The 17,354-nt window shown below is 41.1% G+C and overlaps 1 protein-coding gene across 1 annotated transcript; it reads right to left on the bottom strand.

Moving 5' to 3' along the window:
- Positions 1–1,534: 1,534 nt before the first annotated feature.
- On the bottom strand, positions 1,535–17,281 carry LOC113947972 (COMM domain-containing protein 5-like). Its single transcript, XM_027645147.1, has 7 exons — positions 17,140–17,281; positions 15,422–15,582; positions 14,263–14,291; positions 10,438–10,488; positions 6,331–6,426; positions 4,550–4,625; positions 1,535–2,053 (listed from the first exon to the last, which is right to left on the bottom strand). The coding sequence occupies exons 1-7, from the start codon at positions 17,279–17,281 to the stop codon at positions 1,952–1,954; spliced, it is 657 nt and encodes a 218-aa protein (XP_027500948.1). The 3' UTR covers positions 1,535–1,951.
- Positions 17,282–17,354: the final 73 nt, after the last annotated feature.

Genomic DNA, 17,354 nt, shown 5'->3' with positions numbered 1-17,354 from the left:
ACATCCAGAAGGGAAAGGCTGTAGAAAGGAACATCATGATCTATGTTTTGTTTCACAGCTCCTGATAATGTAATTCCAGAAAGAAGATGAACAAGCTCCACAGAGTAATTAACGCAATCCACAGTCCACTTGAAGGTACAGGAGCTAATTCTTTATGTGGTGTTTGGTGTTCCCTGAATACAATAGCTAAGATGCATCATGGATCAAAGCTGGAAGTTATTGATGAATCCCCTACAAAGCAAATGGAACATGCAGCTTTTGAACAGTTTGAAATCGTGACTGATGGTTTATTTGAAACTACAGGACACGATCTTGCTCAGGTTTTAAAAGCTTTCTGGACCAGAGCTATTCAGCTATCTTTAGATTGGTGTGGACTGCTGTTAAAGAAGTCTCCTCTTAAAAAGTGTGACAAATAAGCCTTATTATGCTTGTTGTGATTTTTAAAATCCAAAAGCTAAGTCATCCTTTCCTACACAAACATCTGTGGGAGTGTAAAAGGCTTCCCAAATCCTCAATTTTAATTTCAGTAGTTTTCTGCAGGGGGTGAGGAAGATAAAGGCGAGTTCTATAGTCACAAAACATGAAAGAGAAGTATGGGTGGTACTACTGAGACAAACCCCCTGCAATTAGCTAGAATAAGCGAAGGCTTAACAGTGGCAGTAGCATGTGCTTTCTAAAGTACACCTGACAGCCAGATAAAGCCTCCAGTTCTAGGATGCTGTCTTTGAGCCATTGCTCACAGCCTCCATGTCTTTGCTGCTGGGGAAAACTCACTCAGGCAAGGACTGAGGAATGCATCCCTTCTTGGCAAAACTCTTAGGGACATACTTGTGGTCCCACAGCATTTAAATGAGACTTAAAACATATGCTTCGAGTTAAGGGGGTCCTTCTGAGGTTAACTGGTGGGGCAAAGGAATAACTTAGAATAGACTATTTCTGTTGAAAGGGAGGGGCCTACAATGACCATCCAGTCCAACTGCTGGAGCAACTCAGGGAACTTCAGCCTGTGCTTAACTCCTTTCTCGACTTGGGGGCTTGGATATCCTCACATCTGTGACTTTCACCCCAGAGGTTGTAGGCAGCCCCTCCATCCTGGGGTCTGACCTGCACAGGTAATGAGTCTATGGTGTCGTGGGCTACAAGATCACTGCCTCCCACTGTTCACCACCACTGCAGGCCCAGAGGTTTCTGTCCAGCCATGTCAGCTGATTTCATTCAATCAAACATACAGGCAATACATGAAACAAGAGACAGGCATTTCCACTTAGAAACCTATGACATGACTGCTATTTAGCCCATTATGATCAACCAGATAAAGACTTAAGACTACACCTTCCCACTTCTGTAATTCCATGGAATTAGTCCTGGAAGCTCAGCTGATATTTTGTTCTTGATCCACAGGTTTCCAATTTTCTTTCAAATTAGACATTCTTTAAATGTCTGTAGCTATATCTTAGTCACTTAGTGAGAAGCCAGACAACAATTTTACTTATGCAAAACTCAAGATTGCATTTGTCATACTAGAAGGCAGGAGTGGGTTTGTTATTTTATTTTTTATTTGAAGTATTGCAGAGCTTTCTTATGATACATACACATTGCTGGGGCTTCCGGTAGCAGACTTTCACAAATAATTAAAGTGATGAATCATAATCAGAAATAAATGACTCTTACATCTATTAAGACAGTTATTTAAAAAATGTTTTGATGAATCATGCAAAATGCTCGCAAACAGCATTATACTTTTTCATAGATACATTTTTTGGTTTTCCTAAGTCTTACAAAAAGATCTTGTGCTTTTAAACACTTGAATTGAAAAAAATATTTACAGCAGACATCATAAATGTCACATTGAAGTTCATACAGGCAAAGTGGTGATGGTCCCCTGCTCTACCATTCACAGAACACGCTGAGGGTTCCAGGTCTCTTCCATAAACTCCCAATTTAAAAGTGTTCAGTCTTGGATCTTCAGTATGCTCCTCTTCTCCAAATCATTCATTTCCTTCAGTATAAGGGCAACGTTGTATCTCAATTCTTGAAACTTTGCAACTGGCACCTGAAACAGAATATTCAGGTTAGAAAACAGAAGACATCTTACGAACTTTCACTAGGGCATGCCTATGGATAGGGAACATTGCAGTGTCAGTGCAATCTCTCTTAAAATATGGTTTGTTTCAGATTTAAGACAAAGGATTTGAGGTTAATAACATTCAGTTAATTCAACTAAATCCATGTGGAAAAGGAGAGTGGAAAAACCCAGAAATAACAGCTACATAGTACATTTTCTGTACTGCTTGACGGAAGAAAGGAAATACTACAGGATGTAAACTGAGGACTGCTGTGGTGAAGTAAGAGTCCTGGATTGGAAGGAAAAACAAAGACATGTGGAATGTTGTGAAGCCTACAAAATTCTCAAACACAAATTCCAGATATTGCTTGTCCAAACTTACAAGAGAAAGGAATTGAGACTTGGGGCAAGAGACTTGGCAGCAACCTCAAGAGCAAAGGGCACCAGGCAGTGTCTATATGTGGAAGGCACAAGACTTTGCTTGAACATACAAAGCATTTGCAGCTGTGCAGGAGACTTATGGACTCTTACCATTTCAAGCCTGAGAAATCAAGTGGATGGAAATCTGTTATGTGTTAAGACAGAGATCCACACCTGAGCACAGGCACAGATGGCGTGGCACAGACTAACAACAGGGCAGTGCACAAACACACGTGCTCACAAGAGTGCCCATCCCAGTCTAGCTGGTCCCATGCTGCTCTGCAGAGCTCTGCCTAATTTACTCCACTGCTTTGGCTACACAGAAGACAGCAGTTCTTTTGACAGAGACCCTTGTCATCCTTCTGCCTAGTGTAGCACAGATATCAATTATGTGAGAGGAATCCAACACCTGATTTGCATTTTCCACATACATCTGAAATGCATAAAAAGGCACCATGTCCTTTTCACTTTTGACATACATACAACAAGACTCAAAATGCTGCAATTCCCACTGCTTTTGAAAAAAATCTTCAGTTAGAAGTCACACTGTGATTAAAAAACCAAACAGAGACCAGAGTGTAACATCTCCCTGTGCCAGACACATTTTAAAACTGTTCACAACAGAATTCTGGACTTACCATCTTACATAAGCCCTGATAGTTAGCAGGATATTCTGAACATGTCCAAATGAAAGGAAGCCACTGAGCTGAGGACTATATTTGCTTGCACATGGCACCTTGAACCAAAACACAGGTTTATCCCCACTGTGGGAAGACCACTCATCAGATACAGAAATTGTGTTTACAGCCAAATCCTTGGCATTCAGATCTAAGCAGCAGCAGCAAAGAGTTGATTCTAAGAGAAGCACATTGCTTGCTATCAGATATCTGCACTGCTGTGTGTTCTGGACAAACACATCTCCACTGCCAAATAGCAAAGGGTCTTCCACAGACTTACAAGAAAAAAAACCCAACTAAAATCAAACCAAAACAACCAGAAACAATAGCACCAAGATGAAGACTTGACATTATATGCCAGGAAATAAAGCCCCAGATATAAACAGTAAAGAATATTTACTAGCTTTTATTCCCAAAAATGAAACTTACCCTGTTGTAAAGGGTTAACCTGACATCCATGGCATCATTTAAGTTCCATGGAAGATGTCAAACAGAGCTTATGGGATGCTCTGACCCGGACTGTCCAGAGTGGTAAATCTGATCTCCTGTGAAGTGACACCCTCAACATTTTGCAGTGTAGCACAGATTTATCCCTTCCTCAACAGCTGCTTTCTTGCACAACATTTTAACAGTAAAATCAGTTCACCTCTTTCAACCCACAGGGCTTTGGTGCTCCTTCCAGACTACTACTAACCCAGGAACTGAAGCCAAAATCTGTACAGAGTTCAAATGTAACAATGCCTGCTGTGCACTGAATTCCTGTATGCACCACCATGTTATTTATAGAACAAATAGCATTTCTTTTCAAAGGTTAAAATTACGGAAGAGTTTATGGCATCTTCTGGCAAGCCTTTAGGTACAGTGTCATAAATACTGCCACTGACTAATGCTGAGGTCAAAGAGGTTTTTTTTTTACTTTCTAGCAGCAAGAATGGTACTGAAGAAAAAGAATAAAACTACCTCTGCCAGAGAAGAGAATGTTATCATTCTCTGCAAAATGCAGGTTCAGAAGTGTATCATACCTTATATAAACTACCCCAGCAATTTTCTTGCCCTCGAAAGCCACCTTCAGGTCTGAAGGTTACAGTTGATAACAACCTCATAATTTTTAATCCAATCAGATATTGTGCAATAGAGCTTTTCAGTCATTTTCTTCTAAAAGATTAGATTTCAGCAGAATGTGCATAGGAACAAGGTATGAAATGATTTTGGTTGGTGTTTCATTATATATTGTATGCAGCTACACTGAACATGATGGATTCCAAAGCAAACCAAGCAATGGTAATGCATTGTTTAAAAGAGCTTTAGTATTTTAAATAATAACTCAACTTTCTAAATAAAACTTCCAAGTGGTTTCTTTTTTATTTATTATGGCAATCAGACTTACTTCAAAGCGATGAGCTGTCCCATCTGAAAGCTTCATCATCATCAGAATGGATGGTTGAAGTGCACGGGCCAGTGAACTGAAATTATTTACATTATTAGTATTACAGCAGCAGACACCAGCAGTGTGATGACTACAGCATTGCACATTAACCACTTTGAATGTTCATGTAGGCTTTACACAGAACATGAGTAATTTCAGTCTCAGAGTCCTTTACCTGTCTGGCTGGAAATCATGAACATAAGAGACTTATGTCCAACTTATCTCAGTATTGAGACTAAACGTTTCTTTAATACTTTAGCAACTACAAGTTTAGGAGCATTTTTGTTTTTACGTAATCATTTTAGTGGAACTATGATAGGGATGAGAGCTGACCAAGTACTGCTAATAATAATGCACAGTTTTCTTATGCAGTTTACCATCCTGTCCATCCCTTCATATTTTCAACTGCCACCTCATCTGGAGAATCAAGCTCTTCCAGTCTTTATGCTAAATTTGTGTGTCGTTATTTTATTTGATGACCCAAAGAAGGGAAATGAGTCATTCTTGTGCAGCTTCCACCAACTGACGTTGCCAAAGCCTGCTCAGGTACTGACAGGCACTACAGGCAGAAGCCACCATACCTCTCTGCAGAGGCTGTTGCTGCATGATAAACAAGAAATCCCAGGGGGAAGGTTAACTGGAAAGGAAAATAAGAGGAAAGAAAACAAAAAAGGATAATATATTGCTCCTGTGCTGTTTGGAAAACAAATAATAGGATTTGCTTACAGCTTGCAAGCACTGTGCCTGAGGATGTTTATCTGGACATTTTGCTCTCTTATAGGTATAGATTTTTTTCTGCAGAGTGATACCTGTGTGGTGCTTACAGCACTGCTTGGCAGAGTCACCTGAACTAGTAGCTTCTGGCCATTACAGTTTTTACTTAGGAGCCTTTTTTCTTGATTTCAGGAAGACAATCCCTGATTACCCATGGGACTCGCAACTATGGCAGCAAAGAAGCTGCACTCTCTCCTTGATGCAGGTATCCATGAATGCAATATGGAGTCACTCATGCTAATAATTTACTGTACTAACAAATACTGGATCATGTTCTAATTCATTTCATCTTGGTCTGTCTTGGTTAGAACTAGACAGAGATCAAAACAGCACAGACAACAGGTTTCTGTGCCAAAGATCCATCCCCCAGCTGCCTCTGCTCTGGCAGATGGCAAGAAGCCACTCACTGCAGGCACAGGCAGGATGATCACAAAGGCCTTTGCTCCTGTTTTGTGAAAGAAACCAGGAGGTAGTACAATGACCAATTGCATAACTATGGCAGTGTAAAGGTGCTGTTCTGAAACCTCTCTTGGTAGAATCTGTAGCACACTGTGCAGGGGATGTAAAGTCATTTTAACATGTGCAACATAAAGTGATAATATACTTGAGAAGTTGCATACGAGATTTCCCTCCCCTGTTCCAGTGAAACAGAGTTTGCCTGGCTGCTTGAGGCTCAATCCATTTAATTTCTTCCATCCATCTCTGAGGGCTTGTGGATTTGTATCAGCTCCTTTAAGTTTTAAAACGAGACTCAAACTTCGACTGAAATGTTAACAACAATAACATGTATATACATTGACTTCTACCCTGTTCAGAAAATTCCATCTGTATCTTACTGTTTAAGGCTACATGCCAATCCCTAACAGCAAGGTACATTTTAACCCTGTTAACATTTTTAAGCAGCCCAAGAAATCAGTTTAACCTTCGGTAAAACAACTTCCAGGGACACGCACGATTCTCTTTTATACCTTGTGGATATTGCTACGTCCACTCTCCACTTGAAGTCCTGGATACCTGGTAGCCTACTTCTTTGGAGCAGAGCTGTGCCTTCGGAAGCGGGACGCCTAAAGAGTAAATCAGTAACGGGAGACTGAAATGCAAATTCATAAAAGAAAAAACAATCTAAAGAGAAAACATGATTCCTTCAGAACAAACCTGTCTGGAACTTGTTTCTCTCCTGCATCTGTCCTCATTTAGAGAGGTCTGAATGAGTAGAGGTATTGTGGATTAAAGACAGCTATGCTCAGATTATCCCCTTTTCCTATGCTTAACTACGGTCCATGCTGAAAAAAGAGACCAAGTGACTGTGTAATTCCAGTAAACTGATGTCACTATAAAGTTTAGTAAGGGTCACTGTGGTGGCTGGCATATCTATTATTTCAATTATATGCAACTAGGAGGCATAGAAAGGGACCTGCAAATACATCTTTAAATACATGCAGATCCAACAGGAACAAGCAAGCAGGAACAAGACAGATGACTTACGCAAAACAGTTGGATAAGGTCACCGCATTTCTTCAGCAAAAAGCATCTAGTATTGTCAAGCAGAAATGCTTTAAAATATAATAATACTGAGTGTCTTTTGAATGTATTTTGAAGCATACTTAAAAAAAAATTAGCGGCTCTTGTTAATCCAACATAATTTACAAACTTTAAATTCCTTACATAATGTGCACTGCCAAGCCCAGCACAACCTTCAAGATTTTTGTCTAGTCTAATGTGTAAAAAGCCAAGCACTTCATTTATTACTCATATGGCAGTGAGAATTGGGTTGATCAAACCTTAGTTTATTTCTGTAAGGAAACACAGTTGACAGTGATTAAACTTCAGATGATTGACAGTCTTCAAAGTCTGAACAGCATCTTAAGCTCTGGGTAACCAAAGAAGCCAAATCTGATACAAACACTTAACAACCGTTCATTTTTAGATACATATGCAGAAATAATTTCAGAATGAGGTCATTGAGCTGGTCCATTCAGGACTATGTGTTACTTACCATATCTACTTTTTTCCTAAGCATCCCATGTCCCTGGAAGTTATTTACGGTACATTTCAAAGCTACTCCACTAGTCCCGCTAAGGGTGGGATAAGAAACGTTTACATCCTTTATCCATGGTGCTAGACATAATCTAATTACAGACTTTACATCAGAAGGGAATCCTCTCTGAACAAATCAAGGACTGTAGGAATGGCACTCTAACATCCCTACTCAGATGCTTGTGTGCAAGTTAGCTGGTGCCTTTAGAAACTGCCTGGAAAGATTAATGATCCAATTAGGCACACAGGACCATTAGGCTGAGATCCTCCAATACTCCTGCTTCTCACAAAGGTGATATAAGGAAGAATTTATCCTTTTGGTGGGGGGATTGGGTGGTGTCAGAAATGACACACATTCCTAATAGTATGGTAAAGGAATGAGCAAAAAAAAAAGTAGATCAGCTGGTTCTTATTGTCAGCTCCTGGATAGGAAGTAGGTCACCACAGCTGGGTACAACCATGAGGGGCTGGAGTCTAGAACAGTCATTAGCAGGATTAAACAGTAAGAACAGACCGTTCCCTCAGTAGAGATGCAATAGCTTAATTTGGAGAATCCCTAAAAATAGCCACACTGCTACGGTTTCCTTAAGACATGCTAACTCCCATCAATGGAAGATGGTCCATTCAGTGCAGCACCAGCACTCCTGGGGAAGAAAGGAGTAGAAAAAACAGGAAGATGTTCTAATTAGCAATGGTTGGAAAGGCCAGCAATGGTGACCTCCCAAACAGAGGTGAAGCTTCTGAATGTTGTTGGGTGACAGCATTTCTGTAACCAAATACGAAGCTTTATTTCTGGTCAGGACTGCACTTCAGCGCCATTCCCTCAGGAAGAGTCACAACTTTTATGGCTCAGTTTAAGCTTCTGTCAGGACCTTCCCAGCTTGGACAAGACTAAATTAGGACTGCAAGAATCCTGTAAGGATGACAGAATGTGCATAGTGGCCAACATACAAACAGAAATTATACAGGCTGTTAATAAAGCCATTGATTTATAAGAGGAATAGCAAAATGGAGCAGAAAAGACTCCAAAACCTATAGCCTGTAATTACATTTCATAAACACTCTCTACCAACAGCTGCAATATACTGTCAGCACACCCTGCAAAGGCAGAAGTCAGAACAAGTAAAGGACCACGGATCAGCCAGAGACCATCTCAAATATATGTGGAAAGGATGATACCCCTGGTGACAAGAACATCATCTGCCAAAGGATGCAACACAAGAGCACTCAAAAATGAAAGATTAGAGAACTTTGAGCAGCAGCTGACCTAACAAAAACTAAAGACAAGTTCTGGATGGTTCCCTATGCACATAACAAGACATGCCTAGCAGGTCACTGAAAAGGAAGAATGAATAAACTGGTATGTGTGAAAAGCTGACAAATGGCACACAGAATGCACCCTCCTGGTAGAAACAAAAGCTACACTATTAAAAAAAAAGCAGTGCATTTATTATAACCATTCAGAGAGGGGGAAGTTAGAGCTATCCTTTCCCTTAAAAAAGTTTTAATTTCATGCAGTTATTTGATGGTGTCAGTGGCAAGTTTTTTTTTCCTTTCAGTCTATGTTGCTTGATGGAATTGTGGGGACACAGAAATACAAATGTCAAATTCTTCAGAGCTGTTGTTCAGTGAACAGAAGTCCAAAAATAGGATAAGATGCCAGGAAAAGTATTAAAAATGGATTTTTCTGGGTTATCTAGCTCATACTGAATTTTTGATCAGATGCTAATACATCTCTTACCATCACAATCATATATATTTACAACTCGGTAAGCAAATGTATGATTCAGTGTTACATTTAGGATTATAAAAGCAGATCTGTCTAGAAATCTAATCTGAGGTGCTCTTCTCTGGTCTCAAAACACAGAGCAAGATTACACTGGATAATCACAGCTTTCAAAATGAGAAAAAGCTAAATTTTCCAGCATCGTGATTTCACAGTAGAAAACAGACAATCATGCATGTTTCAAATTACATCTAAATTTATCTTCTTTTTCCACTGCAAACAATATTTCCACTTTGCAACCATGAATTTTGCATTCTTAACACCTATAATTCAAAAAGAAGAGCAAAGAAAAGATGAGAAGACTGAATTTATTTTTACTCCAAGAACCTTTAGCTGTAAGCCAAGATCTTAATCAAGGAAACTAAAAGTATTTTTAACTTTGGTAGCAGCATTCAGACCCTTGTAAGGGTAACTGAAATACCACAATTATGATTACCAAGATTCTATGCAAAGAATCTGGAGTAGCATTGGGTTAGTGATGCTATGTGCTGAGTGACCTCAAGTTTCAAGGAAGAAAGTTGTAATCAGAATATTCTGAGTTGGAAGGGACCCACAAGGATCACTGAAGTCCAGCTCCTGGCTCTGCACAAGTTTTCCATATGCAAAATGTTCAAGAAATTTCTAGATGTAGAATAAGCTAAATATGATGGAGCAGAGAACCATTCTTGGGATTCCCTTTTTCTGTATGTTCAAAAAGCTCTTGATTTAGTACTTCCTCTGGAGCTACTGAGGGATACTGCTTAAAAAATGAATTTCACCTAGCAGAGCACTTGATATCTCAGATGTGTCAAGTCACCCAGTGTGAACTCCCAATTCAACTGTACAGCAAGACTTGATGAAATTCTATCTGAAAAAGCTGCCATGAACCACAGCAAATAGAAGGCACATGTAGCTTGCCTCTCGACACAGCAAGTCTTTCACTGTTGCTCTAACTTGCAATGATAATGATGGCAAAAATGCTTAATTCTGCACTGCATTTTTCATCTGTAGGTATTGATGCATCTCACAGTCTTTAGAACATTATAAAAAATGATGATCAGAGAAAAAACTGAGAATTGGCATGAAAGCCATTTAATGCATATATAGCCATGCATGATGGACATCATACTGTACTGAATCAAAACAGTGGGACAAATCTTGTCTCAATAATTTAGAAAATTTTGCTGTTCCTTCAAGATGCGAGGGATTTGTGTCAGCAGAGCTCTGTGCAACCCTGCTGCCTGCACAATGTATGACACATGAAGACACCAACCTGTTACCAAAGACTACACTGGAAAAGTCCACAATGAAATCTTCTGGTATCCTGAAAGAGAAGAGCAATACAAAACAGTTAAGTTTTTTGTACCTATAATTATGTGGCCGTATCTAAAAAAAAACCTAAATCCATTACAGACCACAAAAGATGTGACAACATTTTCTGTCTTCCATTGCTTAAAACTGCCATCAGCTCTTATGTAAGCATTTCAGTATTGATTCAGTTGGAGCTCTCAAAAGGACAGCCTGTGTTTTTATATCAAGAACCCTAAAAACTGTATTACATCTTCCTGTCCTACCTAGTATGGAAATGGTGAGTTTCAAAAGAACAAAGTATTTGCTTAACTTCTCTTGGTAAAGTCCAGAAAAATTTTACTGATGGCTCTAACAAGTGTAGAAGGCAGGCCAGCAATGCATGCTTTCAAATCCCAAACCTACACATTTCACTTCACTTTCACCTGAAGCACGATGAAAACAAGACAGAAGGAATTGCTCCCTCAAAAGCAAAATAGAGGCCCTTGTAGCTAAGACTGCTTAGAAAAGGAGCATATCTAACATGAGGACTGGTGTAACCAATTCACACTTCATCCACCCTGTGCCTCTCCACTCCTTTACAATTCCTTCGACACTGGTGTTGCCTCACAAACAAGCTGCTGTGGATTTTCAGTTCAATAGATCAGGCTGTGAATTGCAAAGACTACAGAGCAAACACTCTCCATTCAGCCACATGGACAGTAACCTCCTACAGAGAGGCAAGTTGGACAAGTGGGAGAAGTAACTACTGCTGCTGCCACAGTTAAATCCAGCACTCACCATGAATCAGTGCCCGGAGACATTACTCATCAGTGGCTTGAGATACACAGCAGTGTATCAAAGGAAAATCAAAGGAAGTTACCTGTCCTAAAGAGCTTACAGTGTCTAATGACAGGAGAAAAAATAACTCATCAACTCACACAGTGGGAAGATGAAACAGCAGTTACCACAGCTCGAATTCCTAATGGAAGAAGGGAGGCTACACCACATTTTTAAATGGTGCTTGGATAAAAAGAAATTCTTTTTAGCAAGCACTAGAACGGTGCTTTTTTGGCTGCATGAGTCTGTCTTTCAGAAGAGATAAGACTTCTTCTGCAAACATTACTTATACTGTCCACACAAGTGTATCATTTAACACAGTCTGACCATGGCTGGATATCCTCTCCATGTAGTGGAATAGTTGGAGAGAGGGTTGTAATATGATTATTATGGTATCTATCACAATAATTCCTCAACTGTAAGAGCAAGTGTTACCAAAACAGAAGCTTTAACACTACCCTTGAGTTTGCATTATTTTTGCTGTGCAGTCAATGATTTTGCTGAAAATTCTGTTCCAGGCTCAGGCAGCTTACATGAGGCCAGTCACACACTAAGCAGATCAGACAGAACATGGCACAGCTCAGCCTGAGGTGCAGATGGCAATCAGTTTTCAAAGGAACAGTCTGAGGAAGGGACTCCAAGAGCAAGAAATGTGTGAGTAAGTCTCAATCCCATGTTATTGGCCTGAGCCATGAAGTTATTAAATAACTTGGAGGGGAGGGGAAAAAAATAGCACCCACAATTTAGAGTGAATTTGTTCTTGCTGTCTCAGCCACTCAGGCTAGGAAATAAGGAATATAGAATGACAACCCTTTGAAACCAGTAGTACTGATCTAATTAATCAGAAGTGCACATGTCTCACAGCCTTGCCCTCCACCAAAACTAAGAGCCAAGACCAGGTACTTTGAGAATTACAACACTTTACATGGGTGGAATTAGTTCAAGATTCAGCTTCACTGAAGGGAAACAAAACAGAATGCAGAAAGTTAAAAAAAAAGGTAACCTGGTGCAGAGCTCAAACCTTTTAAAAGAAGACACAACACAAAAATGGAAATAAGCTATTTTTCTGCCTTAAATTGCAAAATATCTGCCCAAACACTGGGTGCCACTAATGCCAAGACACTGCTGTTCAATGAAGCACATGTGTTCTTCATGCCTTTGTTCACAGGTTGACTCACAGGAGCCACTGCAGGAGGGTAAGTGTGTGAATGTAATTAGTAAGTCCCTTAAAAACATGCAGGCATTTAATCTCCAAACCCAAGTGCATTGGGAAATGTAGGAAATAACATTTCCCATAGGAACCAAAGATGCTAAAGGTGCTACTAAGTATCATAGCTTGAAGTAGAATAAACTATTTAGTCTTCTAAAAGTTTAGCCACAAGGTGAACAAAGCTACTCACAGGAGATAAGAGTGCCAGAGATGGAAGTTAGGAAGAGCCCCAGTACTGTGAGAATCATGGGAGCATAGCAGCAACAAGCAGCACATAAAACATACAAGTCTGCAAGCAACTCAAATGCAGTTACCAGAACTATTGCTGCTAGATCAGTCATGTTAACCAGGACAATAAGATAAAAAGACTTGTCAACATATAAAAGACATAAAAAAGATCCTCTGGACTGAAAAGTGTCTGAATAAAGCGCATGAATAAACCATAAAGTGAGAAAAAAAAAAAGTCAAACAACTACAAGCGTGTAAGGCAATTAAGTGTGGTCAAATGACATGGACAGGGACCTGGGAGTCTGTATTTCTAGACACAGCCAGCCTGGCCAGTGACTTCTGGCACTCCTATACCAACTTCCTCCACTGCTTGGTAGAGGAATATTCACTCACCCCCAGAGAACTTGTCATGGAGCTTTTAGTGCTCTTCATTTTTCCATAATCAAACTGAATTCATTTTGTGGGCACCTCAAAAAAACACCACCTCCCACTGGGTCAAAAGCAATTCATCAGCTTCTTACTGACCTACTTTAACCTGTGTGTGAACTCCATGATGTGGCAGAGGCAGCACCTTGCATTTTAGCTTACCAGACAAAAGCAGGCCAAACTCCAGCACTGAGCTGCAGAAAAAACTGTATCAACTAGCAAGGCACCTTTCATCATGGCCCCAATTACACCTTATGCTGATTACACCCCGACTACGTCTGCAGCTTTGAGTTGCCCGAAGTTGCTCATGAAGTAAATTATGCTTATGACTCTGCAGAGCCCAAGGATAAAGCCAGTGTGCAGGTTAACAGACAAATAAGGATAAAAAAAGACAGAATTAGAAACTTATCTATTTCTCCTAGGCAGCAATCAGAATGCTAAGAATTGTGGGGAAAGAGCATTTTAAAATAATTGAGCCTGGATGCGGAGGTTCCTCTACAGAGGAAAACATCAACTACTATTATTCTGTCACTGCTACTGAATACAGAAATAAGGGAAAACCTATAAATATTACTAGTATCTGATATCTAGCTTTTAGGATATGATCTTCTATTCAGACATACTCTGGAGAGACTGACACAGATTTTGGCAAAGCCTGTAACAAAGGTTATGATTTCTTGGGAAATGAGCAGGAGAGATTGTAGCTGAACAAGGTGGTAGGGTTGGCCTTTCAAAGAAGTGAAAAAGTAGGGCACTTCCTTAGCTTCTCAAATGTTACCACTGTCTTACTAAACATGTTAAAAAATATTGCAGGGCAAAGTGGGGATGGCAGAGAGAAGGTCACTCACATTTGCATAACCTACATTACAGACTAAATTAGACCATTCTCCCCAGCATATGAAATTCACTGCTCATGCTCAGTGCTAAATCAAGTCTTACACAACACCTGGTTTTTGACTCTGGCTTTATGTGATGCTTGGCAACAGATGTATTATGTGTTACTTACAGGTAATTTTTATACCAATTCCATTCTGTTGATTCGGGGAAGCAATTACGTAAAAGTTATGAAAAAACAAACATTAAAAAAACAGGCAAAAACGGGCATACCTGAGCTCCTTCAGGTCTTCCTTAAAAGCCTAGAAAGACAAGGAAGGTTAAATTTTACACAATGTAGCCTTAAAAAATCATTTCTTACCTAGTTAATCAATAGTGATTACTTGCTTGGTATCTTTCCCCAAAAGTTTTAGTCTCGAGTGCCAGTAGTTTTGAAATGACAGCTGACATATTGAGAAGAATTTTCAGAGGTGTTCCATCAAGTTGTGATTTAATTTTAAAGACCTAAATATCTTGGAAGCCTTTGTTTTTCAAAATAACCTCTCTGCCACTTGTCTTACTTAGCTACCCAGAACATATTCTTCTTTTAGAGTAACTGTGTGCCCTTATTCTCAAATATGTTTTGCAGTAGCTTGTTTAAACTATGACAACATAAAGGAAGTGCAAAAGGTAAGTTCTGAATACTAAAACCATATTTCCACTATGTTTCCTGCAATATGGGAGCATTTCCAGTATGCCTAAGTAAATATGAAACACTATCTCAAACAAGATAGAAGTGCTGGAAGCCCAGAAGTGATTCACTCACATAAAAATAAAATGAGAGAGGGAAAATATAAGGTAAGGGAACATGAAAAATGAGAGAAAATAGCACAAAAAAGGGATAGGGGTTGGGAACACGGCAGGTGTCTACATATTCACACCAAACATCCTCAGCATAAGTGGAAATTGCACTTTATTCCAATTTCCACTATACTGTTCTGGCCATAAGACTTTCCTTCCTCTGTGGCAGCAATATAAACAAATGCAGGCAAGGAAATATGAGAAATGATAAGTGTGGACAAAATGAGCAGTGTATGAACACCCAGTGAGGGTAAGAGGGAGCAGTGACGTCTGTGAAATAACACTTTGCTGTGGTTTCTTTGGGGGTTTTAATTTCAGAGTGAAAACAAACATGTACAGTAAACAAGATGCTGAAGCACTAACATATACAGGAATCTTTTTCCCAAAGCTTAAATAGCCTTCAGAAAGCTCACTGTAAATCTACACAAGTGAAAGAATAAGCTCTAGATTTTTAACAGTTTCTTACAACAACTTTGACTTGGAGTAACATTTTTATGTGCAGCTCCCCACCCTTGCAAATAGGATCTAGATGGTAATTCGTGTCTGATGCAGCTTTTAACTTATCAGGGCTCCAAGTACTCCCAGAACTTACTTCTTGTTTGAAGGTTGATATGGGGAGTCTCAAGGCCTCTCGGAGAAGGGTATACATGCCAGAAATGAGGAAAGCAAGTTGCTCTTCTGAGAGATTAGCACTTTCTGCAATCAGCTTGACAGATTCCTTGCAGTCTTTTCCTTCCAGTGCATTAACAGTGACTGTGAATAAGAAAGCAAAGCAAGACCTCTTTAAAAAGAGAAAGACCTGGAGACTGTGAACATTCACATAAACACCTCTATGATTTTGTCTGACTTAATGTACTTTTACACCAAAATTAAGCCCAGACAGTCAGGCTGCCTGGCACCGATACAGCTTTTCAGTCTCTGTGGTCCCTGCACTAGACAGAAAATACAGTTCAACATCTGTATTTACTTCTGTCCCAAATGACTCTGCCTATATGTAGCTTTATTACTTTCAGTTATTATTATAAGGAAACCCTGGATACATTGCTCAAATTTCTGACAGTTTGCAGCAACACTTTGAGACAAACCAGACACTTTGAGTCCTTCTTGACTCAAATCAAAAAGCAAAACCCTAACAGGATGTTAGCTGAGAGAACATATCAGGGTTGCAGCACAACCCCATGCTGGGCAGCAGCTGCCCTCCTCTCAGCTGGCCACAAACAAGCTGTGTTTTTGCTTTGCTAAACAACTCTTCCATTAATCCATGATTATTTTACATACCTTAATTTACTTAACTCAGCAACTCCTCATTTTGAGGGTCAAAGGTGCCTTGAGAAAATTCTCACCACAGGGAGAAGCCTCATAGACAAAAATGAAATCAATCATTGTCAATCTTACAGCCCCAATCTCAGCAAGAAACCTGCACCTTTTAGTTCCTGTATTGTCTCCTGCACATTATGAAGACGTCCACAGGGTCTCTGACTGTCACACACAGCCTGATTGTAGCACTGGCTCTGGAGCACAGGGACGAGAGAGGAATAACTCTAACAGGACTCAGCGTGAGTTCAGGGGCCATCCATAGCTGCAGAAGTCTGTTCCTCATTCTCACGGTTGTTACAGAACTGTAGAAAACAACCAAGCAAAGCCTGGCGTTGTATTTAACCCTCAGCTCTAGCTTCCTGACGGGAAAGGCGATGGGAAGTGACACACGAAGCTGCAGCCCCTCAGTTGTCACAGAATCACAGAATTTCTGAGTTGGAGGGGACCTACAAGGATCATTCGGTCCAACCCTCACCCTGCAGAGGACACCGCAACAATCCCACCACGTGTCCGACAGCGTTGTCCAAACGTTTTTTGGGCTTTGTCAGAGTTGGTGCTGTGATCACTGCCCTGGGGAGCCTGTTCCAGTGCCCAAACACCCTATCGGTGAAGAATCTTTTCCTAATATCCAACCTAAGCCTCCCCTGACACAATTTCAGGCCATTCCCTCGGATCCTGTCACTGGCCGCCAAAGAGATCAGTGCCTGTCCCTCCTCTTACCCTCACAAGGAAGTTTAACCGCAATGAGGTCTCCCCTCAGTCTCCTTTTCCCCAGGCTGAACAAACCAAGCAGCCGCTCCTCACACGGCTTCCCCTCCAGGCCCTTCACCATCTCCGCAGCCCTCCTCTGGACGCTCTCGGAGAGCTGTCCTTGCCTTACCGAGAGAATCCAAGGCCTCCTCGGGGACCGCGGCTCCCGCCCATCTCCTCTGGCTGCGAACCCCTCCCGTCCCTCCTGGGGGGCAGCGGGGACTCCTCCGCGCCGGGCCCTACCTTTGAGGAGCCGCCGGAACGTGTCCTTGCCCAGGTCCTGCAGGGCCCGGGCCATGGCCTCCACCTCGGCGGGCACCCGCGGGCCCAGGAACCCGCGGCCGCCGCCGCCCTCGGCGAGCCCGTGTCCCACCACGGCCGCCATGGCCCCGCCGTGCGGCCTCCCCGCCGCGGGGGGGCGCTGCGCCGCCGCCGGGGCCGGAAGGAGCCGCCGCGAC

Source organism: Corapipo altera, unplaced genomic scaffold (assembly GCF_003945725.1).
Source record: "Corapipo altera isolate COAL_440 unplaced genomic scaffold, ASM394572v1 65, whole genome shotgun sequence".
NCBI lineage: Eukaryota > Metazoa > Chordata > Aves > Passeriformes > Pipridae > Corapipo > Corapipo altera.
This window is presented reverse-complemented; position numbering and strand designations above follow the sequence as displayed.

Coding starts and splice junctions, on each gene's coding strand:
- LOC113947972 (XM_027645147.1), bottom strand. CDS start 17,281: ATGGCGGCCGTGGTGGGACACGGGCTCGCCGAGGGCGGCGGCGGCCGC. Junction 15,583..17,139: donor GTTCCGGCGGCTCCTCAAAG/GTAGGGCCCGGC, acceptor TCTTATTCACAG/TCACTGTTAATGCACTGGAA. Junction 2,054..4,549: donor GGACAGCTCATCGCTTTGAA/GTAAGTCTGATT, acceptor ATTCTGTTTCAG/GTGCCAGTTGCAAAGTTTCA.